Source organism: Symphalangus syndactylus, chromosome 10 (assembly GCF_028878055.3).
Source record: "Symphalangus syndactylus isolate Jambi chromosome 10, NHGRI_mSymSyn1-v2.1_pri, whole genome shotgun sequence".
Lineage (NCBI taxonomy): Eukaryota > Metazoa > Chordata > Mammalia > Primates > Hylobatidae > Symphalangus > Symphalangus syndactylus.
Genome location: NC_072432.2, coordinates 90,890,314 through 90,916,770, shown reverse-complemented (window position 1 = coordinate 90,916,770; position 26,457 = coordinate 90,890,314). Strand labels below are relative to the sequence as shown.

The 26,457-nt window shown below is 54.9% G+C and overlaps 1 protein-coding gene across 11 annotated transcripts in view; it reads right to left on the bottom strand.

Annotated features, from left to right (window-relative positions):
- Nucleotides 1–26,457, bottom strand: part of KMT2D (lysine methyltransferase 2D) — a 43,130-nt gene that overhangs the window by 3,061 nt on the left and 13,612 nt on the right. For 4 of the 11 annotated variants that reach the window (XM_063610459.1, XM_055295022.2, XM_055295023.2 and 1 more), the window contains exons 16-55: nt 25,856–26,037; nt 25,507–25,671; nt 25,312–25,421; nt 25,167–25,214; nt 23,397–23,618; nt 23,056–23,175; nt 22,844–22,957; nt 22,520–22,650; nt 22,287–22,434; nt 22,015–22,080; nt 21,728–21,838; nt 21,391–21,528; nt 21,211–21,295; nt 20,739–20,980; nt 20,567–20,640; nt 20,303–20,353; nt 18,372–20,183; nt 18,082–18,264; nt 17,869–18,005; nt 15,771–17,635; nt 12,857–12,980; nt 12,627–12,711; nt 12,455–12,521; nt 12,111–12,343; nt 9,087–12,008; nt 8,810–8,950; nt 8,519–8,686; nt 8,198–8,357; nt 7,350–7,425; nt 7,008–7,183; nt 6,775–6,905; nt 5,956–6,088; nt 5,750–5,877; nt 4,135–5,275; nt 2,766–2,902; nt 2,534–2,664; nt 2,009–2,056; nt 550–835; nt 241–314; nt 4–112 (exon numbers count right to left, since the gene is read on the bottom strand). In XM_063610459.1, the coding sequence (XP_063466529.1) occupies nt 4–112; nt 241–314; nt 550–835; nt 2,009–2,056; nt 2,534–2,664; nt 2,766–2,902; nt 4,135–5,275; nt 5,750–5,877; nt 5,956–6,088; nt 6,775–6,905; nt 7,008–7,183; nt 7,350–7,425; nt 8,198–8,357; nt 8,519–8,686; nt 8,810–8,950; nt 9,087–12,008; nt 12,111–12,343; nt 12,455–12,521; nt 12,627–12,711; nt 12,857–12,980; nt 15,771–17,635; nt 17,869–18,005; nt 18,082–18,264; nt 18,372–20,183; nt 20,303–20,353; nt 20,567–20,640; nt 20,739–20,980; nt 21,211–21,295; nt 21,391–21,528; nt 21,728–21,838; nt 22,015–22,080; nt 22,287–22,434; nt 22,520–22,650; nt 22,844–22,957; nt 23,056–23,175; nt 23,397–23,618; nt 25,167–25,214; nt 25,312–25,421; nt 25,507–25,671; nt 25,856–26,037 (12,474 nt within the window). The remainder of the gene's footprint in view (nt 1–3; nt 113–240; nt 315–549; nt 836–2,008; nt 2,057–2,533; nt 2,665–2,765; nt 2,903–4,134; nt 5,276–5,749; nt 5,878–5,955; nt 6,089–6,774; nt 6,906–7,007; nt 7,184–7,349; nt 7,426–8,197; nt 8,358–8,518; nt 8,687–8,809; nt 8,951–9,086; nt 12,009–12,110; nt 12,344–12,454; nt 12,522–12,626; nt 12,712–12,856; nt 12,981–15,770; nt 17,636–17,868; nt 18,006–18,081; nt 18,265–18,371; nt 20,184–20,302; nt 20,354–20,566; nt 20,641–20,738; nt 20,981–21,210; nt 21,296–21,390; nt 21,529–21,727; nt 21,839–22,014; nt 22,081–22,286; nt 22,435–22,519; nt 22,651–22,843; nt 22,958–23,055; nt 23,176–23,396; nt 23,619–25,166; nt 25,215–25,311; nt 25,422–25,506; nt 25,672–25,855; nt 26,038–26,457) is intronic. The other 7 variants (XM_063610464.1, XM_063610465.1, XM_063610462.1 and 4 more) reach the window with 7 other exon arrangements.

Below are 26,457 nucleotides of genomic sequence, written 5' to 3'. Positions count from 1 at the left end.
CACCTCCTCTCCTTTGGGGATTCGCCGGCTGGAGATGATGATGATTTTGTCCTCTTTGTCAAATGTCACGACTTCGGCCACACAGTTAGGGGCACAGGAATGGTTAATGTACCTGGGCAGTGGGACAGAGTCAGGGATGTCAGGCAACTAACTTGGGACAATTTTGATTCTTTGTTGGTCTATCCCCCAGAGTGCCACTCTGAGGGGCCACTAAATCCCTCCTTCCTCGTCATCTCTCACCTGGCAGGGCCGCCGGTCAACGTAGCATCAATCACATGTTCATTGTTTATTCGGAACATGTAGATGCCTCGATTCTAGAAAGGCAGAGGTTGCAGAAGAAGGGACAAGAGTATCAGAGAGTGGCAGCGGTGGCTGTGGGATCAGGTAGGAGACTCAGGCAGTGGGCTTCTGTTGCATGTTCTTCATTTCTCCTGCCTTTCCCTGCTCCCCACCACAGCTTTCCTCCTGCTCTCCTGTGACCAATCCTGCCCATTGCTCCTTGGTTGAGTGCGGACTATGCACCACAATGGCCCCTCTGCCAGCTCATACCTGCTCTTCGTAGATTTTCTCCCGCCGGTTGGCCACCTCGTTCCGAATGATGGTGCCAATGTACTCGATAACCATTGTGTGCTTTTCTAGGTCCTTGGCTGCATAGAGCCCCAGGCCCTGGATACGGGAGCGAGCCAGGTACACGTTGTTCTTCCATTCGGTGCGCAGCCGCCGGTACTGAGATGACTTGGAGTGCACAAACTGCTTGCTGTACGGGGTGTTGGTCTCGCCTGTGAAGGTGCTCTGATATGCCTTAGACATGCTGGTGCTGTTCAGGGTATGGGGCCTGGGAGGTGATACAATCCATGACAAGACAGCTCTCCCTCAGACCAAGCACACACCACCCACCTCCTCTGCCACCTCCTGGGATGTGCAACACACCAGTTAGGGGCGTGTGCTGCTGGCAAGCACTGGAAGTGCAGCCTTGGGAAAGGAGTAAAGGCAACTGGCTCTCAGCTCTGGTGAGGAAGCAACTAGCTACAGGGACCCTTCTGACACCCTAGGTGGCACAGAGAGCCCAGGGTGAGGGGTGGGGTGTGGAGGGAGATGGGGGGCACCAATTCCCCTACACTGAGCCTGCTCTCCCATCTCCCACTTCCTACCACTCTCCTGCCAAACCATTCTCAAGGCCATGCTCCTCTGGGAAGTTTTCCGCAAGCAGCCCAGGCCTAGAATTTAAGCTGATGGTTTGCTTGACTGTCTGAATCCTACCTCCTGCACATACTGGAAGCCCTGAAAATGGGGACTGCGCCTACCACGCTGGGCTAGATTTGAATTAAAACTGGCTGTGAACTCACAGCCTAAAGGTGGTATCCTTTCTTCGGACTGTCCCCTTCTCTGACATAACATTGGGCTCTGTGCAGATGGCTCAGTGCAGGGGAATGACGGCTGCCTGGCAGGATGCCTTTTACCACCTTAGGGCACCAGCCAAATTCTTGCCATCCCAGAGCAGTGGTTTTCAAACGTTTCTGGTTCTTTTTTTATTTAGCAGAAATCTTTGCTTTTTTCTTTAACAAAATGTTGACTGGAACTCCAATACATAAACTAGATGACAATGGAGCTCTTCTGGTTTAATCCAATTTGGGGAAGGAAGAGATATGCATGGGAAGGCCAAGTTCAACCCATCAGTTTATGTGATCCAGGACTTTTTGGAACACATGCACTCAGTTTGAAAACCACCATTGCAGGGCATCAAGGACAAGGCTGGCTAGGGATAGAGTCTCTGACACTCTACGACAGCCTAGGAGCCACCAAAGACCTTCAAGAAAGCCCTGCTACCACAGATTCTGCCTCCCTCTACCCAGGGACTAAGGTCCCTGGTACACAGAAAGAACAAGGACCCGCAGTGAAGAGGTAAGGGTCTGGTCCCAGCTGTGTGACCTTTGCCTAGTCATTTAATCTTTCTGGGTCTCAGTTTTCTCAGCTGTAAAATGGGGGTCATACCACCTGCCCTACCTACCTCATAAGGTTGTTGTGAGGATCAAATGAGATAATGGATGTGAAAACGCTTTGAAAAAAAAAGTATAAAGTGCTATACAAATGTAAGGTTTTATTATTTTTCTATTATATCTCTAACTATTTATTTTTGACACCAACACTCATGGGGAAGGGAAGGTGACCCTAGCACCCATGGGGTATCTGAGGTTTGGGAGAATCACAGGCCCTCCCCCGGAAGTAAAACAGGAGAAGAACGATGTGACCGGGTCCCTTATATATTTCATAAAATTTCACCAGTTTACCCATTACCTCCCCAGGGTGCCCAAGACAATTCTGTCCTATATCCCAAGTGCATCTGAGCAGGTTGGGAGAGGAGGAAAAGGATACCCTACTAACACCTGCGTGCCCTCTAATTAGGAAGTCTAAGAGTGATTCCCCAGGTTCTCCACGGGAACTCTGATCTGTATCCTAAATCCTCATAATGGGACCAGAGGATCCCTGTCAACACCCACACCCACATCCCTTGGCTCCAGCATCACAAGCTCACCGTTTGTAGTGTGTGAGGATTTTAGGCTCTGATCGGGCACAGCCAGTGGGGTTGATCATGAGTGGCAGCTCCATAAGGGGGTGGCGCCCATAGCGGAATAAATAGTTTTGACAGCTCTCCACCCCGGGCAGCTGTGGGCACAGTTCATACTCACCTTAGCCTGAGTTTTTCTGGAGTTAGGCCAAAGTTCTCAGTGCCCGCCAAGCCCCCCAGCTCCCAGCCCCTTCCTTACTGATTCAGCTATGCGAAGCACGGCATGCACCGTCAGCCCAAAGAGCTCCTCGCCCTTCAGATACTCAGGGAAGAGTCGCAGCATGTCAGCCTCTTTTCTCATGGCAGCCACAGGCTCAATGATGCGATTCCACACGGCTAAGATGCAGGGAAGAGAGCAGTCCTCAGAGGCAACTTCTGCTCACTGACCTCCAGTCCCTAACCCCAATCCAGAACTGCAGTTGTTTTCTGAGGCCTTCAAGCCTCCCTATCATGAAGGTGTGTCGGTCTTCCAGATCCTCTCTTGGCCTCCTAGTCTCACTCTCTCTTAAGAAGCAGGAGGTTTCCAACCCCAAGGGGTCATCACAGAGCCTTGAGACACAAACCCAGGGCCCACGAGACCCAGCGTAGGCCATGGGAGGTCCCTAGTGAAAGACCAGGCATGCTTTGGAGTTGGAAAGACTTGGGTTCAGGTTCTAGTACTGGTCATGAGACCTTGAGCCAAATACAGTCATGTGCAGCTTAACAACATTTCATTCAATGAGGAATGATATATACAACAGTGGTCTGGTAAGATTATAATACTGTATTTTTACTGTATCTTTTCTATGTTTAGATGCACATACTTACCATATGTTACAACTGCCTACAGTATTTAGTACAGTTACATGCTGTACAGATTTGTAGCCTAGGAGCAATGGGGTATACCACAGAGCCTAGGTGTGTAGTATGCTACGCCATCTAGGTTTGTGTAGTACACTCTATGAAGTTCACACAATGACAAAATCACCTAACAATGCATTTCTCAGAATGTATCCCTGTCATTTAGCAATGCATGACTGTACTTAAATCTGAGACTCAGTTTCTTTATGTATAAACTGGGCATAATCGTAGTATAATACTTACCTCATAGGGTTGTATGAACAAAATAAACTACACAAATCACTTAGCTTAGTTTGTGGCTTACAGTACACACTCAAAAAAAGGTACCTGCTCTTACTGTTATTTTATCATTAACCCTAAGACTAAAATCAAAATAATTCTGATTTTGTCCAGGGAAAAACAACCACAAGGAACTCGGTTAGGATTAGGTTGGGTGAGGCAGATGATAGTCTCAGAACTGTTTCCTTTTGTTCCACTGAGGATAGCAAAAGAACTAGAATATGTGAGATTAGACAAGCAAAATATTTTCAACTACAAGGGAATTTAGGGTGACAGAGAGGCTCAAACACTTTCACTGGGAATTTTCAAGAGACCCCCTGCCTGCCTGAGGTGGGGGAAGGAGGATCACTCACATAGAAGCTACAGGTCCTCTTATAGACACTGTAACAGTGACCCTGGGAGAAACTTTTCCCATTCCATATTATCCATTTCAAGGGCCCACTGCTCACCCTGGGGAGAGGCGTCAGTGAAGACCAGGTCCTCCAGGCCCTGCTCGATGACTTTGATTACAAACTCTGGCCGCCCGTTGTTCTCACCAATAGAACAGCGATAGCAACAGCGACGATTGTTGGTGCGGAGGCTCCAATAGATGCGCGTGGCCTCGTAGCCCACGGGATAGAGGGCAGTGGCACTATGAAAGTCAGCCATCTGGTGAGGCAGCAGCTGTCCGATGGCGTGGAACACAAGGCCCCCCACACGGAACATGTGCAGCCGTTCTCCCCGCTGAATGATGCTGGCGATTTGCTTCACCTCGTCCCGCTCAATGTAGACCCGCCGGAAGACAGCAAAAGAGCTCAGCTCTTGCTCACAGGGCCCCTTGATCTTATGCATTGGACACAGCATGGTCTTGTCCTTGAAGAACATGCACTTGGCACGGATGGCACAAGCAAAATGGTAGACATTGGGGCAACGCATGCGATTGCAGCTGCTGGTGGCACCAGTTCGCTGGCACAGGGAGCACTTGGTTAGCAGTCCCCGGTGCAGGGCAACCTCCACATTCATCAGTGCCCCGCCCTGGGTCTCATACACCTCCGTGGACCAAAGGGCACAGTTGAGGTGCACCCACAGGTCCAGGTCCAGGTTCAGCAGGCGGGCAGGCCCATCAGTGGCCCCGTCACCCTCCTCATGACAGAAACAGCAGCGACGCATGTCTCGTGGTACCTTGTCAGGTCGCAAGGCTGTGCCAAGCTGCTCCATAAACTCTGCCACTTCCCGCTCATCCTCCTGCCGCCCACTGCCCTTCTGGATGGTCAACAGCAGCCGAAGCCGCTTCCAGCGCACTCCTTTCCATTTCTTGAGGCGAGGAGGACGGGAATCTTCACCTTCTTCAGGAGGCCGGGCACGGGGCTTGGGTCGGGCTGATTCAGGGGATGAGGCCAGTGGCAGAGGTGAGGGGACGGGTGGCTCAGCCAAGGGTTCGGCGGGAAGTTCAACCAAGGGTTCAGTAGGGGGACTGGCAGGAGAAGGTGCCAAGGGGGAAGGGGGCGGGGAGGGTTCTTCAGGAGGTGGGGCCGAGAGCTGTCGCACATCCAGATTGGAGACATTGCAGGTATAGCTGTGCTGGGTGGGTGGCTCTGGGGCGGGGCTCTCCTGTAGGAGGGTGCCCTGTATCATTAGTGCCAGCTCCTCATCTAACTAGCTCCCTCCTTCCCCTCACCCATATCCCACCCTCCCAAAAGGCCTCCACATTCTTTGTCCTAGACGGCCTCTTTTTCCTTTTTCTTTTTTTTTTGAGACAGTCTTGCTCTGTTGCCCAGGATGGATCCAGTGGCATCATCTTGGCTCACTGCAGCCTCTGCCTCCTGGGTTCAAGGGATTCTCATGCCTCAGCCTTTCGAGTAGCTGGGATTACAGGCATGCACCATCACGCCTGGCTACTGTTTTGTTTTTGTTTTCAGTAGAGATGGGGTTTCGCCATGTTGGCCAGGCTGGTCTCAAACTCCTAGCCTAAAGTGATTCACTCGCCTTGCCTCCCAAAGCACTAGGATTACAGACGTGAGCCACCACGCCTGGCCGGCAGCCCCTTTTTTCTAACACCCGCCCCTTCTTCTCCCCCAGACCTACCTGTTTCAGGAGGCTCAAGATGTCTAGTTGGCTCTTCAGGGTATAGCCAGGCAACACTGCATCGAACTGCTTCAGCCAATCAGGGCCCGTGTCTGGGCTCTTGCCTCCCAGACCCTTTTCCTTCCCACCTGCAGAAAGGAGTGGATCAGAGCCTCCCACCAGAATCACTCCCCTCCAGTCCCAAAGGGCTTCCCTGCCACACTCACCAGGACCCTCAGCTTCCCCCTTCTTGAGCTCAGTGCCTGCCCGGGCGGGGCTCTCTGGGAACAGCACCTCATAGGAATTGGGGATCTTCATGCTTAGCAGCTCTGCCACTGCCACCATCACGCCATTCAGGTTCTGCCAGGACCGGGGAAGGGATGGGAGAAACATATCAGCCAAGTGTCTGAGGTGAGCTCTACTACCAGCTGGGTGGGGACAAGGACACCTAGAACCCACTCCCCAGGGTAGTTCTATCCTATGTCACCCAGCTCTTTTCATACACTTCCCTCACAGCAGCCTTTCCCAAGCTGCTGTGGGCACCGACGGGAGCTCCACGAAAAGGGAACTACATCAACTACGTTTAGGAAATGATGCATGCTCTATCCATGACTTGGAGGCTAATGACACACGTTAACAAATTAAAAGGACTTGAGGACTCTTGTAGTAAAGAAACCCATATTGTCATTTTAACTGTGTTTTCCAACTTTCTTTGACCACAGAAGCCTGTTAATATTTTCAAAACAGCTGACAGAGTCCCACCAAACATGACTGGGGCAATGCTGTCATGTAGTACCTGTGTCATTACACACACAGGCGCTCCTTAGTGGTTGACTTGTCTGTCTTTACCATGGGACTATGAGCCCCGTGAGGGCAGGAACCATGATTCATTTACCCGAATCCCACAGCCTCTAGCCCAGGCTTTCACATACAATAGGTACTCAGTACAAGTTTTTGCACGACTACATTTTTTCTTATCCAGACAAATTCCAGGGACTGCCCCCTGATCAGGTTCCCCTCAGCCTCGAGGTACCCCTAGGACATACCTTGGCTGCAGCAGCAGAGACTGTGAGCATGACTGACACCTCACTTCCTTTGCCCTTTTCCCAAGTTGTGGCAGGCAGCTTTCCAGGGACCTCCAGGTCAAGGGCCCCATAAGGTTTGGTATCTGGGAAGACTGAATGAGAAAGAAAGATTTGTGTAACACTTGGCCGCCTCTCCCCCAGCTTCGGACAACCCAGGTGAACTGGGCCTGGCCCACATCCAGAGTAGCACATACCTGGGATGCTGGCCCGAGGAATGAGGGGGATGACAGGGGAGAGGGCCCGGTCCTCTTGCTCCCACCGGCCTGAGCCCAGATGAGGGAAACGAGGGGCCTCCTCTCCCAAGATGCTCTCAGGAGATGAAGCTGGCACAATGCTGTCAGGAGAATCGCTATCCTCATCACTCTCCATCCTGGGGACCAAAAGTAGACATTTGTTGCTACAGCCCTGCAGACTCCCCTCCCAAATCTAGAGATGAATAGATGTCTTTTACTTGAAATCTCCGTTGGCCAAAGGAAATATGAGGCAACCTGTACCCCACCCTTGTTCCTCATCCCCATTTCCGGCCCCGCCCCTACCTGACATCCTCAGTCTGATTGTGAGGGGGTGTAGGCAAGGCGGCCAGCAGGTCTAGACTCTTCACCTCTGAAGTATCTGAGGGGTGGGTAGGGAGAAGAAAAGTCAGGTGAGGGTGGCCAGGGCTGATGGTACCTTCTCCCAATATTTTAGGCCTAATTAGCATGAGATCTCAGCTACCATGATTAAATGTCCCCCCACCTACCAGTTTGGGGCAAACAAGCTGTATTTAGTCTGTCCTGCATGCCAGGCACCGTTTTTTTTTCTGTAGAGATGGGGTCTTGTTATATTGCCCAAGCTGGTCTCGAACTCCTGGCCTCAAGCAATCCTTCCATCTTGGCCTCCAAAGGTGTTGGGATTACAGGCATAAGCTACCATGCCTGGTGGCAGTTGGCTTTAGATACACTCTTTGGAGTTTGTTGAGTCATTTAACAACTCCATTAGGTGAGTACTACAATAGCCATTTTACAGTGAGGAAACTGAGGCTCACACAAGTCAATCAAGTTACTCGGATACAGTAACACAGTTGAATGAATGCAGGAACCAGAATTCAAATTCAGATCAGAGTCTAGCTCCACACTCACTAAAGCTGGACTGTTCCTTCTATACCAAGCTTCATAAAGATGCTCCCTGCCACCCACCTCTCCTATTGCATTTGCTCTAGACTCCAAATGTCCATTCTGGCCCCCAAGAAATGAGTCCTGAAGGGGCCCTTCCTACCTCAGGTGCCCTGTTATGTAAACACACAGGACAGCAGGCAACCCACTCATTTCTAAACTGTACAGCATACTAACTGGTTTGGACTCCATCTACCAAACCCCACCAGGGGTGGCATCTGCTCTTGACTTACCCCTCAGTGCCCCTTCAGTATCCCGGGCAGAGGCAGCATCCTTGGGGTGCTCCCCCAGCTCTTCAGATGGGGTGACGCCATTCACCATCTTCTGCTGCACCGATGGGGGTGGGGTGGGGGGCAGCGACGAGGGTGGTGTCGGCGGGTTACTCAGGTTATTCTGGGGGGTGGGGGGTGGGGTGTTGTGTGCAAGATGGCATAGGGAGACTGATAGAATCTCCTGGCCCCACTCTACGTCAGCAGTTCCCTCAAGTTTTCCATTCCCACCCTCACCTTCCCAAGAACTTCACTATTCCCAAAAAATATTGCCATTTTTCTGACCTTGGTAAGCAGCTGGGAATAGTAGTCAGGGCCGGTGGGCAGCGCCCCACTTCCAAAGGCCCCCCTCAGCTGGCTCTGCCCACTGACTGGGCAGCCGCTGCCAAAGGGGGCAAAGAGGCTAAAATTGGCGGTGATGGCAGGCTCCGTTAGGGGCAGCAGGGACAGCTCCTACAAGGGGCAAGATGACAAAGTTCAAAACCTGCAGCATTTCCATCGCTGTCTTGCACAGCTGGGGGACAGGGTGCCCCCTATCCTGGGACGGGACCAGGGGACTGGCTCCTGGGGGGTCACCTGTTTCAGCTGTTTCAGCAAGGCCTCGCTGGCCCTGACCCCGTCCTCCTTCCGCAGCTTCTTTCGGGAGCTCACCAACCTGTCGCTTGCCTTCTGTACCCGCTTGGGCTTCGGTGTCAAAGGCTTCCTTGCTGCTGCATCCTAAGCCAAATAAGCCCAGTGAAGGCTGCTGCCCTCCTCCTCAGAGCCCTCTTCTGTCTGACCCAGGCTCACTCATTCTGCCCCCCACTGGCTCTAGGCCCCACTCTACCTGCTCCACTCTACCCAGAGTACTCACCTCCTTGTTGCTGGGGGTACCCTGTAGTTTCTGCTCCAGCCCAGCCAGCTTGCTGTCAATGTGCCCGTTGATCTCAGCTCGCAGCCCCTCAGACCCCCGCCCAGTGCTGAGCTGCACATTCTTTGCCCGGAGTAGCTTCTGCAAGAGCAGATGCCCAGCTTCTGAGCGAGGGCCGGCCAGCAGGAGGTGGTTGCTGGTTCCTGGTGCCCCTATTGGCTCCCCATTGGCCTCCCTCTTCACTGACTGGGCTCCCAGGGCACACGGCTCTTCCCGAGGTTCCTGCTTGATGCTGAGTTGGGATGCCTCAGGCACCACCTGTCCATTCACCTGGTCCAGATGCCCAGGTACCAGGCTGCTCTGCTCTGGCTTCTGGGTTTCTGCTAGGTTGTCTGAGGGATCCCAAGGTCCCAGACCCTTGCCAAACAAGGTATCTGCAAGCTGGGCAGCAGCAGGTGAGACCCTCCCAGGAGGCAGCTCCAAGGTTGGCCCCTGGGGTTTGGGGGTCCCTGGATGGGTGGGAGGGAGCTGGGCCTCAGTGGGAAGCTGGGAGCTGGGGGAAGGTAATTGTGAAGGTCTCTTTGGCTCTTGAGGGCTGGATGGTGGAGGTGTGGGATGGACAGGGCCAAGGACTGGTCCTGTAGATAAGGCTCCTGGTGGGGCAGGGAGCCGGGGTGGGCCCTGAGGTCGAGGCCCTGCCCCTAGCTCCTGGAGGGGGCCTGTCTGTGGTCCAGGGAAGCCCCCAAGTTGAGGTTGGCAGCCCAGGAGGCCCTGGAGGGGAGAGGTCTGGGTCCCAGGCTCCTGGTAGGGTGGGGTCTGGCGTACTGCCTGACTCTGCTGCAGCTGCCGCTGCATGAGGAGTGCCTGTAGCTGCTGCTGCTGCTGAGGACTTAAGTGCCGCAGCTGTGGGTTTTTGGCCAGGACTCCTTGGAGCTGCGCTCGAAGCTGACCTACCGTAGGCATGATTCCAACCCCAGGCAGACCCTGCCCAGACTGGAGGACAGGTCCTGGTTTGGGAGGTTGTGGCCCTGTATTATTTTGCATGGGCCGCTCTAGCATGGGCTGTTGGGGGCCCAGAAGGTTCTGGGTCATGGGCCCAGGCTGATCCCCTAAGGAAACAGAGGGCTGAGCCAGCAGGTGGGGCATAGATGAGGCCTCAGAAGATGATCCACTGCCTAGCTGCCCATGGCTTCCTCCACCTGCTGTGTGGAGCAGGCTAACTTTCTGCTGCTGTTGTCCTGGAAGCCTCAGAGGTGGCTGCAGCTGCAGAGAGCTGGGCTGAGGCTGGGGCTGGGGTTGGACAAGCAGGAGTTGGGAGTCCCCAGAGAGTGAAGGCTTTACCTCTCCTGGTTCAGTGGTCATTGACTCAGGGGTAGTTCCTATTGCTAACGGCCCTCCCTGATGTGTAGAGGGCCCCTCAGTGGCCTCTGAAGAAACAGCCGGGTCTATGGTGTTTTGTTCCTTGCCCGTCAGGAGGAGGGTTGGGCCCAGGGCTCCAGGGCTAGAAAAGTGTTGAAGAGGCTTTGCTGGCATGCCAGGGCCAAGTGCCACTTGCTGCTGCTGTTGTTGCTGAGGAGACAGTAAAGTTCGACTCTGGTTTAAAAGGCCCATCTGCTGCTGTTGCTGCTGCTGCTGTTGAAACTGCTGCTGCTGCTGTTGCTGTTGTAGCTGCTGCTGTTGCTGTTGTAGCTGCTGTTGTTGCTGTTGAAGCTGCTGCTGCTGCTGCTGTTGCTGTTGTAGCTGCTGTTGTTGCTGTTGAAGCTGCTGCTGCTGTTGCTGCTGTTGTTGAAGCTGTTGCTGCTGCTGTTGCTGCTGTTGTTGAAGCTGTTGCTGCTGCTGTTGCTGCTGTTGAAGTTGTTGCTGCTGAAGTTGCTGTTGCTGTTGTAGCTGCTGCTGCTGCTGCTGCTGCTGCTGCTGAAGTTGCTGCTGCTGCTGCTGCTGCTGAAGTTGCTGCTGCTGCTGCTGCTGCTGCTGAAGCTGCTGTAAAGAGCCCATGGGCTGAGCGCTCAGTTTGGGCTGCCCACTGTGTGACATCAGACTCTGCTGAAGATGGGACAGCCCTGCCATGGACCCTTGCTGTTGGTGCTGTTGTTGCTGCTGCTGGGCTGTGACCAGCCTGTGTCCCATAAGGCCCTGACCCTGCTGTGCCAGCTGGGGGGAACTGAGCACCCGGGACTGGGTCATAAGCACCTGTCTGTGAGGGCCCTGGGGGCCCAAAGCTCCAGGGTGCTGCTGCTGCAACACAGCCACCTGGGCAGGGCCCAGCATGCCCTGGGGCCCCTGGGGTGGTTGAGGGGACAGCTGCTGGACCAGGAGGCCTTGGTGGCTGCTGGGAGGCAGAAGCCCCTGGGGCTTGGGACCCAGAGCTTGGTTTGTCTGTACTCCAGGCCCCTGCTGCTGTTGCTGCTGGATTGCCACCTGTCCTAGAAGGTGCTGCTGCTGCTGCTGCTGTTGCTGCTGCTGCTGCAGTTTCTGGGCCAGCTGCATACGTTGCTGCTGCAGCTGCAGCTGCCTTTCCTGTAAAAGCCTTGAATCAGGTCCGAGGCTTCGAAGAGCAAGGTTGCCAGGGAAGAAGCCCCCTGAGGGGCCAGCCAGGGATCCAGCCCCACCAGAATGTTGCTGTTGCTGCTGTTGGGCCAGAGCTGTATTAAGGAAGGGGCCACCAGGCTGTCCAGGTAGTGCCATACCCCCAGGGGGCAGGCGAAGACCTCCAGCTTGCCCACCCGGAGGCCCCTGTGGTGGCTGCAGCCCATGGCCAGGGAGCAGCTGACCAGGGAGCTTGGTGAGCAGCCGGGGACTCTGGGAAGGGCTGAGAGCCAGCACAGCTGAGTGTTGTTGTTGCTGCTGCTGCTGCTGCTGCTGTTGCTGCTGCTTGTTCCGATATTCCGCCATGAGATTAGTGTGCTCCTTCTGCTGTTTCCGGACCTAACATGGGAGGGTCGGAAAGGTCAGGCTGGGGCATGCTCCTCCCATGCCATCCCTCTTCCCTGCCTTCTGGGCGCTAGGCTGAAGTTTGTTTTCCCCCACCTGATCCAGTTGTTTCTGGATCTTGCTCTGCTGCTCTGTAACCAGCTTGAGCTTCTCAGCATCAGCTTCTGGGAACTCACGGCCAGCTTTTTTGGCAGTGCGCTGCTTGGCACACAGAGCCTTCCGGGACTTGCGGTGTACACCAATCTGCTCCTCTAGCACCTTCAGCTGCATCTGTAGGAGCTGCTGGGTATGGAACAGCCACTCCTCATACTGCCGCTGGTCAGCTTCATCTAGGAAAAGGAGCTGGGTGTCAGGACCTGCACAAACGGTAATCCCAATCCCTCTCCCTCCATATGTCCCAAACCACTTCCCTGCACCTTCTTCCCATGCCCCATACTCACTGATCACTCCCTGAGCAAAAGTGGGCGGGTTGGGACGAGGCTGGGAGGGATCACCAGCACTCCGCTCCTGCAATGAGAAAGGCTGCTAAAGGGTCGTTGTTCCCTACTAGGCCCTAAGAAGGGTGGCCCAGTGGCATAAGACACAAGTTCCTACTCCCACCTGACCACCTACCTGGCCACTCCCAGCTGCCACATGGTTCTGCAGATCACTGCCAGGTCCTCCCGAGAGCCTCTGGGCTAGCAGAGACACTTGCTGTCTGGAGTCCACCAAAGCACAGAGAATAAGTGTTGGCAATAAGAAAGTTGGAAAGCAAAGAGACATGGGACAAGTAGGGAGGGGGGCAAAGAAGGGGTGTGACTGGGAAAGAAAAGGGCCAACCCCATTCCAGCCCTGAGTCTTACCTGTTCATACCAGGTGCCACCCCAATGCTGCCCTGAGCCATCACTTTCTTGATGCCTTTCAAAGCCACCATCTTGGCCTTTGCAATGGGATCAATGATATCTTCTGCAGCAAATTTGTCCAGGTCTGGAGAGGGGAGAACCAAGTGAGCTGGGCTATGGGGACAATGCTCCATTGAATATCTGCGATTCCCTTCAACATCCTGACTTCAACCACGCCAGGCAGAACAATGGCATAGCAAGGCAGAAAGACCACTGAATTAGGAGCCAGTCGGCCTGGGTGAATCAGCTCTATTATTCACAGGACATGTGGTCCTGTTTTTACTTGCACCGTGCTAGAAAAAGGGGCTCTGCAAATATTTGTTGAGTCAACCTGTGTTATTTCACCTCAGTTTACCCATTTATTTGATACAGATGATGATCCCTACTCCGTCTACCTCACAGAGGTATTAAGAGGATCAAATGTGACAAGAATATAAGTACACTTTATGACTTGGAAAGCATTCTTCAAAGGTAATGTTCTTAGTGCAACTAGCACAGCCCAAGCACCCAAGATGCTGGCATTGTTGCAAAGCCCTAGATTCCAGAGCTGTTTTGGGCATCACCTGTAGTCCACTCTCCTGTCTGTCTAGAATGCTGGGCAAAAAAGAAGAAACAACCAACCACCAAAAACTTACATCTTCCTAAAATCCTACATTTTGTATATTTCTCCACTGCTCAGAAAACTTAAGTGAGCTCCCACTTTCTTTTTTTTCTTTTCTTTCTTTTTTTTTTTAAAGACAGAGTCTTGCTCTTGTCACCCAGGCTGGAGTGCAATGGTGCAATTTCAGCTCACTGCAACCTCTGCCTCCTGGGTTCAAGCGATTCTCCTGCCTCAGCCTCCCGAGTAGCTGTGATTACAGGCGCTCACCACCAAGCCCAGCTAATTTTTGTATTTTTAGTAGAAACGAGGTTTCACCACGTTGGCCAGGCTGGTCTGGAACTCCTGACCTCAGGTGATCCACCCACCTCAGCCTCCCAAAGTGATGGGATTAAAGGCGTGAGCCACAGCACCTGGCCAGAGCTCCCACTTTCTTAAGGACTAACCAAACTCCCTCTCCTGGAATTCTGAGGCAGTAAACAGTTAAGAGGAGTACCGACCAGATTTCAGATCTAGCTCTGCTAGCTGCTGTGTAATCTTGGACAAGTTACTTAACCTCCACTTCTGTTTCCTCTTCTGTAATCAAAGATAATAATACCTATTTAATGAGTCTGCTGTAATGATTAAATTGGACAAAAAGTATAAAGTGCTCAGTAAACTGCTTGGCAAATAGTAATTACTCAATAAATGCTATTATAATTTGAGGTCTTTTTCAATCTGGCCCCCAACTTACCTCACCAAAATTATGTCACTTACTTCACTCGAAACAGTTTACTCCAGCCTAACCAATTCACTCACTATTCTTGAAACATCCCATAGGTTTTCCCACCATTTGAGCCTCAATGAACTTTTTCACCTATCCCAATTGCTTTTTCTTTTCCTAAGACAGAGTCTCACTCTGTTGCCCAGGCTGGAGTGCAATGGCGTGATCTCAGCTAACTGCAACCTCCACCTCCTGGGTTCAAGCAATTCTCCTGCCTCAGCTGCTCAAGTAGCTGTAACTACAGGTATGCACCACCACACCCAGATAATTTTTTTTTTTTTTTTGAGATGGAGTTTCACTCTTGTTGCCCAGGCTGGAGTGCAATGAGGCGATCTCGGCTCACCACAACCTCTGCCTCTTGGGTTCAATCAATTATCCTGCCTCAGCCTCCCGAGTAGCTGGGATTACAGGATGCACCACCACGCCCAGCTCACACCCAGCTAATTTTTATATTTTTAGTAGCGATGGGGTTTCACCATTTTGGCCAGGCTGGTCTTGAACTCCTGATCTTTTTTTTTTTTTTTTTTTTTTTTTGAGACGGAGTCTCGCTCTGTCGCCCAGGCTGGAGTGCAGTGGCGCAATCTCGGCTCACTGCAAGCTCCGCCTCCCGGGTTCACGCCATTCTCCTGCCTCAGCCTCTCCGAGTAGCTGGGACTACAGGCGCCCGCCACCACGCCCGGCTAATTTTTTGTATTTTTTAGTAGAGACGGGGTTTCACCGTGGTCTCGATCTCCTGACCTCGTGATCCGCCCGCCTCGGCTTCCCAAAGTGCTGGGATTACAAGCGTGAGCCACCGCGCCCGGCCTTGAACTCCTGATCTTAAGTGATCCACCTGCCTTGGCCTCCCAAAGTGCTGGGATTACAGGCATGAGCCATCGTGCCTGGCCTCAACTGCTTTTTTTTGCACCACTTCTCTTCAAGTCTTAAGCTTCCAACTTCACTACAGCCACAAAGGCTCTGCTAATTAGGCTTCATTCATACATTCATTCCATTTATTCAAACATCTGCTACATGCCTACTATATGCCAGGAACTGTTCTCTCTCTTCTTAAAAGCTAGTGTTTCTGCCTCTACCACTAGTATATTTAGCCCAAGTTCTTTGTGTCCCATCTTTTTTTTTTTTTTTTTTTTTTTTTTTGAGACGGAGTCTTGCTCTGTCACCCAGGCTGGAGTGCAGTGGCGCAATCTCGGCTCACTGCAAGCTCCGCCTCCCGGGTTCACGCCATTCTCCTGCCTCAGCCTCTCCGAGTAGCTGGGACTACAGGCGCCCGCCACCACGCCCGGCTAATTTTTTTGTATTTTTAGTAGAGACGGGGTTTCACCGTGGTCTCGATCTCCTGACCTCGTGATCCACCCGCCTCAGCCTCCCAAAGTGCTGGGATTACAGGCGTGAGCCACCGCGCCCGGCTGTGTCCCATCTTAAGTAGGGATTATTTGAGGTCTCTAGCCTCAGTGCCCATTTAGTGATACAATGATCACCCTGAGTAACTTGGCTATGTTACTAGCCAAGGTTACCTGTATCTGGGAAGAAGCTGTTTGCCAGCTGCTGCTGCATTGCCAGTTGCTGCGGCTTCATGCACATGGAAGGTGGCATGGTGCCCATGGGCTTCTGTGATAGCACTGGCTGTGAGCTCTGCTGGGGTACCAAGCTTGCCTGCCCTCCATGCTGCCCACTTAGCATATGCCCTTGATTGGACACCATAGCCATGGACGGAGCCAGGCGTTGCTGGAGGGCATGAGCTGGTGGCTGGGTGGGCATCAGTGGCTGGGGCAAGCCTGGCTGTCGGGCACCTGCAAGACCCAGGGAAAGCTGCTGTTGGGACCCAGCCAAACTGGGAGAAGAGCCCTCATGTGGCAAAGACATGGCCTGGGCAGGGCCTGGTGCAGATAGTAGGGAATGCTGCTGCTGCTGTTGCTGCTGCTGCTGGGCAGGCTGCAACTGTGCTGAAAGCTGCTGCTTCTTCTGCAGCTCCTTCTTCTCATGCTCCAACAGGTCCTCAATGAGCAGGGGTAACTCGCTGGCTACCAGTGAGCTCTCCATCTTGTCTAGCTCATCCCCAGATGCTGCAGGTCCACCAGGCAAGGTCAAAGCCCCACTCTCGAGCTCAAATTTTTCCAGCAGGGAGGATCCTCCTGGGCCACTCAGTGGGCTGGGGGTCAGCAGGTGAGCTGGTGGTCCTCCTGTGGCCCCAAAGGAGCCCTTCTCAGCTGTGTGCCCACTGCTAGAAAATGACCCTGTGCCCATCCGGGTATCCCTGCTGCCCATCACACTCTGTCCTGGCTTTAGCCCCAGGCCAAGGGAATTGGCAGCAGGTGCGGGCTCTACTTTGGGGGTAGCAATGGTGAACTGGCAAGGGGAAGGGTGGCGTCCACCCTCCTCCACCTTGGGCTTCACCTCAGGGAGAACAGATGCCAGGCGGGGCTCAGAGGCATCAGCAGCAGGGGGAGGGCGCTCCTCAGGGCCCAAGGGTCCTGGCTCCACCCCCCGCAGCAGGGCCTCCCGTTCAGCCTTCTCATTAGCCGATTCTACCAGCCTGAGGTGCTCATTGAAGATATCCTTCTTGTCCCCAGTGTCCAGCTCAGGATCAGTATATGCCAGCAGGTCAAACTCGTCTCCATTGAGCAGGTCATCCAAGTGGGGGTCATTGGTCTCCAGGTTTTCTAAGGTGCCCAGTTCATCATCACCCTTGGCCACATCCACACCCAGACCCAGGTGAGCAAGCTCTTCATCATCCTCTAGGGCCTTGTGGGCATCAAAATCATCATCCAGCTCAGGATCCTCACAGGGCAACTTCCCAGCTTCCAGGGCCAGAGGAGTGGGGCGGACAAGCTCAGTGCTCGAGGGGGGCCGGTTGACCAGCTCCAAGCCAGTTGGCAGGGTAGGACCCTTGGCATGGGGTGTCGGATGAAGACTGTTGTTCAATTCAGGGGCCGGTGGGGCTGAGGGTTTCTGTGGGGGAAGACCTGATACCGCCAGGCCCCGAAGCCCTTCAGGAGCCAGTCGGTGGGGGTCCTCACTTACAGGGTAAAAACGGGGTCTCTGAGGTGGGCCCTGACCAGGAAACGGAGTGCCCCCAGGTCCCAGTCCTTTCTGTACATTGTGCCGAAGCTCAATGAACTGGGCAGGACCAGCTGGACCAGGCACTGGCTCACCAGGGCCTGCCAGACGGGTGGGAATTCCCGCCAACGGGGAACCTAGGGCTTGGCGGCCAAGTTCAGGTCCAGGAGTTGATGGAAAGCGAGCTGACATGGCAAATCGCATGGAGGTTGCTGCTGTTGCCTGTTGTTGCTGCCACAGTTGTTGCTGTTGCTGCTGTAAGGGCAGGGACCCAGGATAGGGTGCTCGCTGATAGAAAGCTTGGGAGCCTCCTACCAGTTGCCTGGAAGAATATACAGTAGTCAGTAAGATGAAATCAGATGAAAAGGAGCAAGAACATGGGCTTAGGGCATTGAGGAAGGACAGAATTAATGCAGTGAAGGAGAAAAGGAATGAGGAAGAAGAGAAAGTGATACTGGAAAAGGATTAATGATACAGGAAAATCACAAGAGCATTGCAACAGTGATAAAATCCATCCCCCTTGGTTTACCCCCAGGGAACCTCCTGGAGCCTCACCGGCTGTTCACATCCATAGAGGAAGGCGTGGCTGGTGGAGGTGGCCGGGAGAGTCGGTCATCGCTAGGGAAGGACCCTGGCCCCAGGATGGGGCCACTCAGCTTGCTTGGGGGCAACCCCACAAGGCTGCTCTTGTCCTAGAAGAGACAAGGTAGATGAAGGTGGGGCAACCTTCAGTATCCTGGCCCCACTATCCCTTGCCACTCTACCTACCTGTGTCCCAGCAAAGGGGGTCTGGCCTCGACTCAGCTGCTCAAAGGCAGGGCTGCTGGGCTCAGCACCCCAGCTGCCTGGAGGCCCCACTGCTCCTGCAGCTGCTGCAGCTGTTTCCTTCTCCTGCCGCAGGGTGTTGCGCTGGATCTGCTGCCGAATCAGCAGCTCTCGTAGTCGCTGGCGCTGTGCAAAAAAAAAATAAGAGGAATAAGCCCATTCTACTCCAATCATGGGGCTGCCCCAGAGACAGCAGCGATATGGGGGGGCTTAGCTCCAGGGTGTCAACTTACCTGCCGTTGCTTCTCCAACTCTGTTTGGCTAAGGCCGGACATGCCTGGGTCCTGGGTACCTGGGAGTTCAGCTGTCGCCAAAGAGCTACCCATTCCAGCCCCTGGGTCTTCTCGCTTTTCGACAGGAGAGGTGATGCCTGATCTCTGTGAGGCTCCATGGGACAGGTAGGGGAGGGATCCGTCGGGTGCAGGTGGTGGCAGAACTGACGGAGGGCGTAGCGGGGACAGCCCATAGCTCTCCCCTGTGGACCCGCTGCTGGGCCCCAGGGGGCTGCCCGATGGGTGGAAGTTCCCTGTGGCTACTGTGTAGTTTGTGCTTTGAGGCTTGCCCAAGGTGGGGCCGGGCCCAAAATGGCTGTTGATCCCATGGGGTGGCGGGAGACCAGGCTGAGGGACAGGGGGCTTTAGGGAAGGCTCTCCTACTGCCTGAGGGAAAGTGAAACGCATGGGAGAGGGGGTGCCCACTAATGCGCCCGTCCCAGGGGACCGGACAAAATTGGGGGGCTGCCCACTTGGGACCTTGGCATGGAGCTCACCTGCTGGCCCCGAGGGCAGGGCTGCTGGGAAACCCCCAGCCCCCAGCGAAGTGTGGGCTAGAGACCCAGCCTTAAAGGCAACTTCAGGGGGCTGGGGTCGGGGTGGCTTATGCAATGGGGCAAATGGATCACGGGACTGAGGGCGTGAGGGTGGGCGAGAATAAGGGTCAGGGGACTGGAAGCGAGGGGTAACAGGGGATGGGCAAAAAGCTTCAGCAGACAGAGGACGGGGTGTCAGTGGAGACTGGGAGCTGGACTGGGACTGAGGACTGGCAGGCACTCGGGAGAAAGGGTCAGAGGGCAGTGAGCGAGGGGGCAGAGCACAGCAGCTCTCAGGGGGCGGAGGCTGGGGCCGAGGAGTTAGTGGGGGCTGAGCATAGGGGTCAGGGTAGGAGCCAGGGCGAAAGATGTCCGGGTGACTTGGAGGAGAAGGTGCCAAAGCCTGGGCAGGGGGTGGCTCCTGGGGCCTTAGGCCCAAGCCCGGGCTCTGGGGCTCTACCTGAGATGCCCGAGGGGTCAGGGGGGCTTTGAAGACATCAGGTGTCTTTAACTCCAGGCCACCCAGGTGGGGGCCTGAGGAGGGTGAGTCAACAAAGCCCAGGTTTGGGGGCCCATAGCTAGGAGAGGATGCCCCAAGCTCTTCCTTCTTCACCTCTAGGGCTTTCCGGGACTCCCCAAAAGGTGGGGGCGAGAGCAGGGGCTCGGAAGCTTTGCCTCCCCCTACCCCAGGGCTCTCAGGCACAGCCAAGTTATCCAGCGAGGGGCAGCGGGGTTTGAGGAATGGGTCAGGTGTGGAGGGCTGGTGTCTGGGGGTGCCAGGTGGGGTAGTGTGGAATTCCCCTGGCTGGCCAGTCCCAGGACGAGATGAGGCGCCCAGCATTGGGGTCTGCGCAGGGGCCCCCGTCGGACTAGGATAGGGGGGATAGGTAGGTGGTGCCGTGGGGAAGCGGGGCTCCAGGGGATAGGCAGGGGCCAGTCCAAAGGGGTCCTGCGAAGGCACTTGGGCGGGCACCTGGGGTGGGAGCTTAAGGAAAAGCTCACCAGGCGAGTCAGGGCCAGGCACCGAGCCCGCCGGCGGCTTCAGGAACCCGTCCGCAGAGGTAGACAAGCCGGCGGGGGTAGTGGGGCTGCCAATGAAAATGGTGGGGGCAGCAGCGGGGGGCGGGCTGCCCAGTGCCCCTGGCTGCGGGGGAATGCGGAGATGTAGGGCCGGTCGGTCAGTCTTACGGGCTATGTCGCCCACCTTGGTCTGCTTGTTGATCTGGCTCTCAGCCTGCTACAGGGGGAGACCAGGCATAGGGCAGTCAGGCTGCTGCAGGCAGGCCCCGTGGCCCTCCACCCTCAAGAGAGGCCACCCACTAGAGGACTGCTACACCCCAGCCCAGCCCCACTCACCTTCTGCACCTTGTTGATGCGGTGAGCTGCCCGGTTATCTTTGGCCTTTTGCTGAGGGATATGGGACACAGCCTTAGGGCCTAGTGCTCAGTCTCATGCCCTGCCCCCCTACTGTACAGTGTTTTCACACTCCCTACCCAGAAGCTGATCCCTTCTGGCCCAGCTGCTTTAGGAGTGGGGAGTGAAAAGAACTGAGGTAAACTACCCAAAGATCCCTCCCTCCCTCTCAGTTCTCATGCTAATCCATGCTCCTGCCTGTCTCACCAGGTAGGGGGCTTTGTCAGCTGCTGGAACCTTTCTCCAGAGCTTCATGATTTGTTTGCAACGGCTTGACCAGTCTGGAGGGCAGAGGGAGTGAGTCAGAGAACACTTGGCAGGCGACTCCTCCACCTGCCATGTTGCCAGGCTGTCTCCCTTGCCCTCATCCCACAGGTACCTGGGTAATCTTGCTTGAGATTAGGAAAATTAATGTTGGCATAGAGCACGGGTGAGATGGTGGACAGCTGGCCCAACTCCTCATCCTTCTCCCAGCGCTGAAGACTCCGCTGGTTATAGGAGAGTCCGTCGCCCTCACCCTCTGTGGTGGGGGTTGTGGGGGTGGAGGGCGTGGTGCCACCTGAGCCTGTCCAAGGGCTGTCGGGCTCACCGGGTTCCGGGCTAAAGAAGCCCCCGCGCTCCCTGGGGCGCAGGGGCAGAGAGTCACAGGGCGCAGGGATGCCAAGTCCCACCCCAGACAAACTGCCCAGGGCCCCAGGCCACTGCCCTGCCCCAAAAGAGGAGGGTCACTAACAAGGGAATGGGGAGGAGCAGGGGAAGTGCTGCAGGAGTCCGAGGGAGGCGAGGCATGAACTCAGATGGAGGGAAAGGACAACGGGGACTGCCCACGAAGGTTATGCAGAGACACCAACCTAGAATCCAGGAATGGGGACTGGCAGAGGCCTGGGTAGGAGTCCATTGGACTGCTGGAAGGCAGATTGCCCAAAGGGAGTCCACCTACAAGACGGACAGGATCAGAGAAAAGAGCAACTGGCCCATCCTGGAGGCAAGCTTGGTTATGTCAGTCTTCAGACCACTCCCACCTGTATTACCTTGAAGAAAGGGCCTCTGCAGTGGCGTACGGCTGCCTTCTAGGCCAGGGGTTCCACAACCCAGATGCTGTTCTCGTTCAGAGCCCAGAACATCCTTGAAGAGCTGCTGCAGGTCCTTGGATTCCATCTTGGGCAGTTCTGTGGGGGAAGGAAGGACACTGTTGAGGAAGACTGGGAAGTTCAGGTGACACCACAGGTCTACAAATGATCATGGCCAGGAATGGTGTCCAGGACTCCCCACCAGAGAAGCTGTACAGATCACAGTCCCAAAGATAGGACCTCCTCCTTCTCCCATAGAAAACCCTTATACACAAAGAGGTGCGGGTCACAGCCTCACCTTCTGTGGAAATCCTGTCTAAGTCAGAGCTAAGCATCCCTTCCCCTGGGGTGCCTGGCTTCTCAGGGTCACTGGGCACTGGGGATGCCTTCACGCCCCCATCCTCAGGTCCTGTAAATGCCAGGAGAAACCCATGGGTCAAGGCCAGTATGGGTCACGGCCACTCTGAACCACAGAGGTCCATGGGACAGTTTCCAGCCTCCAACCCTGACAATGCTCAGGGGCACAGCAGAGGGACAGAGGCAAGCAAGGCCAAGACAGGACACAGTCCCCCCGGCAGCCCTCACCTGGTGTATCAGCTTTGCCCTCGAGGCCACGGGATTCTTCATCTGCAATATCTGGACCATCATCTCCTATGAGCAAGAGTCCCCACTCCAATCACAGATGTCCTACATCTGATGCCCAAAACAGGTCTCCAGTCCCACAGCCCTACAGGCCAGGACCCTTGACCCCACCCTTGACTCCTGGAGGCCAGTCCATTTCCCATCAAATAACTTGCCAGCTCCTAAGCCAGAAGAAAGTTGGATTCTCTCAGACCACTCACTCCCACATAACTAACCTTTCTGCGATGTGGGGAGTTCCTTCCTTTCTGAGCCTCCATCTCCCTTGGCTTTTGGGGTCCCTAGTCCAAAGCCTGGCCGGCCCACCCCAACTGCAAAAAGGGCCTTACGGCTCAGGTCCAGCAGCTCCTTCCCAAAGAAGGCTTCCTGTGGGGCAGTGAAGGAGAAACAGGTTTCTTCATGCCCTGCAGGGCACAGACACCTCCCTCACTGCTTGGAGCCTGAGACCCACCTGCAGGTAAGCAGGGAACATGTCCTCCAGTTTGCTCTTCTTGCGCCCTCGCCGCTGTTGCTTCTTCTTCTCATCCCCTTCCGCTAAGCTCTGCTCCACAGCTCCCTCTGCAGGCAGGTCAGCAGGTATCACTGTGGACAGAACGGAAGTGTCAGACTGTGGCTTGAGAGCATGCTGCTCCCAACTTGTAGGGTGACGCTTTGTGCCTACTCTCTCCCACAACACCAGCTGGGTCTACCACCCTCTTGGCCCTTGCAATGAGTCCACCCCCTGGGTCTCTCTAGCATTGCCCCACCTTCTCCCAGGCCCCACTGGTGCCCTCACCCGTCTCACCCTCGTCGGGCTGCCCATCCCCACTCAACACCTCCGCCTGTGCAGCAGGCCCCTTTTTCGTGCGTGTGTGGGATTTCCGCTGTCGCACCATGAAGCCACCAATGCCTGTGAGGAGGCAGAGCTGCAGATGAGAAGCTGCTGGGGGACCTATTGAGCTGCCCTGCACCACCCCACCACCCCACAACCCCATCCCAGGACCTCACCAGGCCGATAAGGTTTACGCTTGCGTTTTTTGCTTTCCTCGGTCTCCTCTTTGCCAGGCTCCACATCAGGGCTGACAGGGCCCTCCAGTTTAATTTCGCACTCCATGTGCTCCACGCCACCTGCGTATGGTGACAGAAGAGATGGAGGCAGATCAGAACTATAGGCCCTTTTAACCTTGTCATCCTGCCACTGAGAGCTGAATACCTTGCCTCAGAGCCACTTAGACAAGACAGCAGTGCTTAAGGGTAACTGTGAGTGGCAATGTAGCCCCCACCCAACATCCCACTCCCAGAGTCACACTCCCCCTACTCTGCTGCTCCCTAAGATTCCCCAAGCTAACCTTCACCCTTGAGCAGCTCATCGGTGTCCAGGTCTCCATCCTTCTTGTCATCAGGGCCAAGGGCATCTGAGGGCTCAGAACCCTCCAATCCTGCCTCGCCTGGGAGGCCAAGCCGTCCTCGCCGTTGGCGCCGCTTGTGCAGGGGTGACATGGTCAGGTTACGCAGCAAGGCCATGCCAGTTTCTGTCAGCCACACACCTTCGAAGCGAAAGTACTGGGGCTCTGCATAAGAGGAAAGAGTGTGTGATCCCTGGATGGAAGCCCCAGGGAAACCAGAACTGCAAGTTTCAACCTATATCCTTAGCTGAGACAAAGGCAGTGACAAAAGTCCAGCTCAGGGTCTAAATGCTGGGGAGAACAGGCCACCAAGGGGCACTGGCTGAGGCCCGAGTTCTCTGTCAGTGACCCAGGGATATTCAGAGAGGGACCGTAACTCAGAAGCCTGCCTTTGCTCATGATTAACCCTAGGTTCACTAAATAGATTCTCTTGCTGTCTGGGGCTATGAGGGCCCCTACTTGCTGAATGCCAGCACATAGTGTCCTAGATGCCAGCAGCAGTGCCATATCACGATGGAGATGTCCCTGGCCCCTTTCACTTAGGAAAAAGAGTTATGTTCTCAGCTGGGCGCGGTGCTCACGCTTGTAATCCCAGCACTTTGGGAGGCCAAGGCTGGCAGATCACGAGGTCAGGAGATTGAGACCATCCTGGCTAACACGGTGAAACCCCGTCTCTACTAAAAAATACAAAAAATTAGCCGGGCGTGGTGGCGGGCACCTGTAGTCCCAGCTACTCGGAGAGGCTGAAGCAGGAGAATGGCGTGAACCCCGGAGGCGAAGCTTGCAGTGAGCCGAGCTTGTGCCACTGCACTCCAGCCTGGGCAACAGAGCAAGACTCCATCTCAAAAAAAAAAATAAATAAATAAAAGTTCTGAAGATGAAATTCTGGGCCGGGCGCGGTGGCTCAAGCTTGTAATCCCAGCACTTTGGGAGGCCGAGGCAGGCGAATCACGAGGTCAGGAGATCGAGACCATGGTGAAACCCCGTCTCTACTAAAAATACAAAAAATTAGCCGGGCGTCGTGGTGGGCGCCTGTAGTCCCAGCTACTCGGAGAGGCTGAGGCAGGAGAATGGCGTGAACCCGGGAGGCGGACCTTGCAGTGAGCCGAGAATGCGCCACTGCACTCCAGCCTGGGTGACAGAGCGAGACTCCGTCTCAAAAAAAAAAAAAGAGGCCGGGCGCGGTGGCTCACGCCTGTAATCCCAGCACTTTGGGAGGCCGAGGCGGGCGGAGCACGAGGTCAGGTGATCGAGACCATCCTGGCTAACACGGTGAAACCCCGTCTCTACTAAAAATACAAAAAATTAGCCGGGCAAGGTGGTGGGCGCTTGTAATCCCAGCTACGTGGGAGGCTGAGGCAGGAGAATGGCGTGAACCCCAGGGGGCGGAGCCTGCAGTGAGCCGAGATCGCGCCACTGCAGTCCAGCCTGGGCGACAGTGAGACTTCATCTCAAAAAAAAAAAAAAAGAAATTCTGGCAGTGAAGAGACCATGGTGCCTGATGAAAGGAACACTGCCCAGGAAGCTGGAGATCTTGGTTCTAGGCATAACTTTGCCACTACCTTACTAGGTGACCTTGGGCAGGCCACTTAACTTCCCTGGGTCTGAGTTTCCTCCTCTTAAAATAAGGAGATGAAGCTAGGGGGTTGGAGCTAGACTAGATGATGTCTGACGTCTGGTCTGGCTTTGGCATTCAAAATTTCTGTGACTCACCTGGCTCTTTCACCTTCATGGGCACCAGCTCTGGAGGTGCAACAGGCGCTATAGAGAGAAGGACAAACAGAGGTGGCTGAGGTCCTGTCCCAAAGCAAGGTACCCCTGCCCTGACTCCTCCCCCTACCCAGCAGCTGGTACTCACCCACAGGCTTTACCACATAGGGCTGGCAGGAGACACAGTCAAAGCCTTCATCGGCTGCCTGCTCCACATCATCCTCTGTGAAGAGGCTCTCACAGCCAGCATGCATCCACCTAGAGAACAGAGACTGGAGGAAATAAGCTCAGGCAATGCGAGGCTGGCAACAGGGCCAAAGTGAGGAGAAAGGGATGTTCTCACCGTTCACAGTGGCGGCACTGGATTAGTAGGTCCTCTTCTACATAAGGAGCATGACAGATAGGGCAGGTCACCAGGCTGGCACAGGGCCCACAGTGTGTGTAACTATTCTGCCATTCACAGTGGAAGCCAGGGGAAGCAGCCCCACACTGCATACAGGACACACACCTGGTAGGAGCAGGAAAACAGAGCCTTAGCACCCAACCTACCCAAAGTACCCAGAAGTCCCCTCACCGGAAACCCAAGCCACCAGCCTGGCCTCCTAAACCCAGCCTCTGTCACATACTCAACATCATAACCACTTCAACATCTCAAGGCCCCAGGGCTCCACTGAAGATCCCAGTCTCCTTACCACTTGCACTTCCAGCCGCCCTTGGGGACGGTGAGCAGTGGGGGGTCCAGGCAGTATGTGTGGTAGCTAATATCACAGTCATCACAGAGCAGCAGGCGTGAGGGGTCGGAGGCCTGGCCACACACCTCACACACAATACACTCCACACAACGCCAGCCCTTGAGCAGCATCACCTTGGTGATCTGGGGCAGAAGATGGGAACTTCTCAGGGTGTGAGGTGGAAAAGAGGTGGAACTTCTTTTTTTTTTTTTTTTTTTGGAGACGGAGTTTTGCTCTTGTTCCCCAGGCTGGAGTGCAATGGCGCGATCTCGGCTCACTGCAACCTCCGCCAGGTACAAGCGATTCACTTGTCTCAGCCTCCCAAGTAGCTGTGATTACAGGCACCTGCCACCACGCCCGGCTAATTTTTTTGTATTTAGTAGAGACGGAGTTTCACCATGTTAGTCAGGCTGGTCACCAACTCCTGACCTTAGGTGATCCACCCGCCTCAGCCTCCCGAAGTGAAGTGCTGGGATTACAGGTATGTGACACCGTGCCCAGCCTAGGAGGTAGGACTTCTAAGGGTGAGGCTGGAGGAACCCCAATGCAGAGACTAGGCCTCC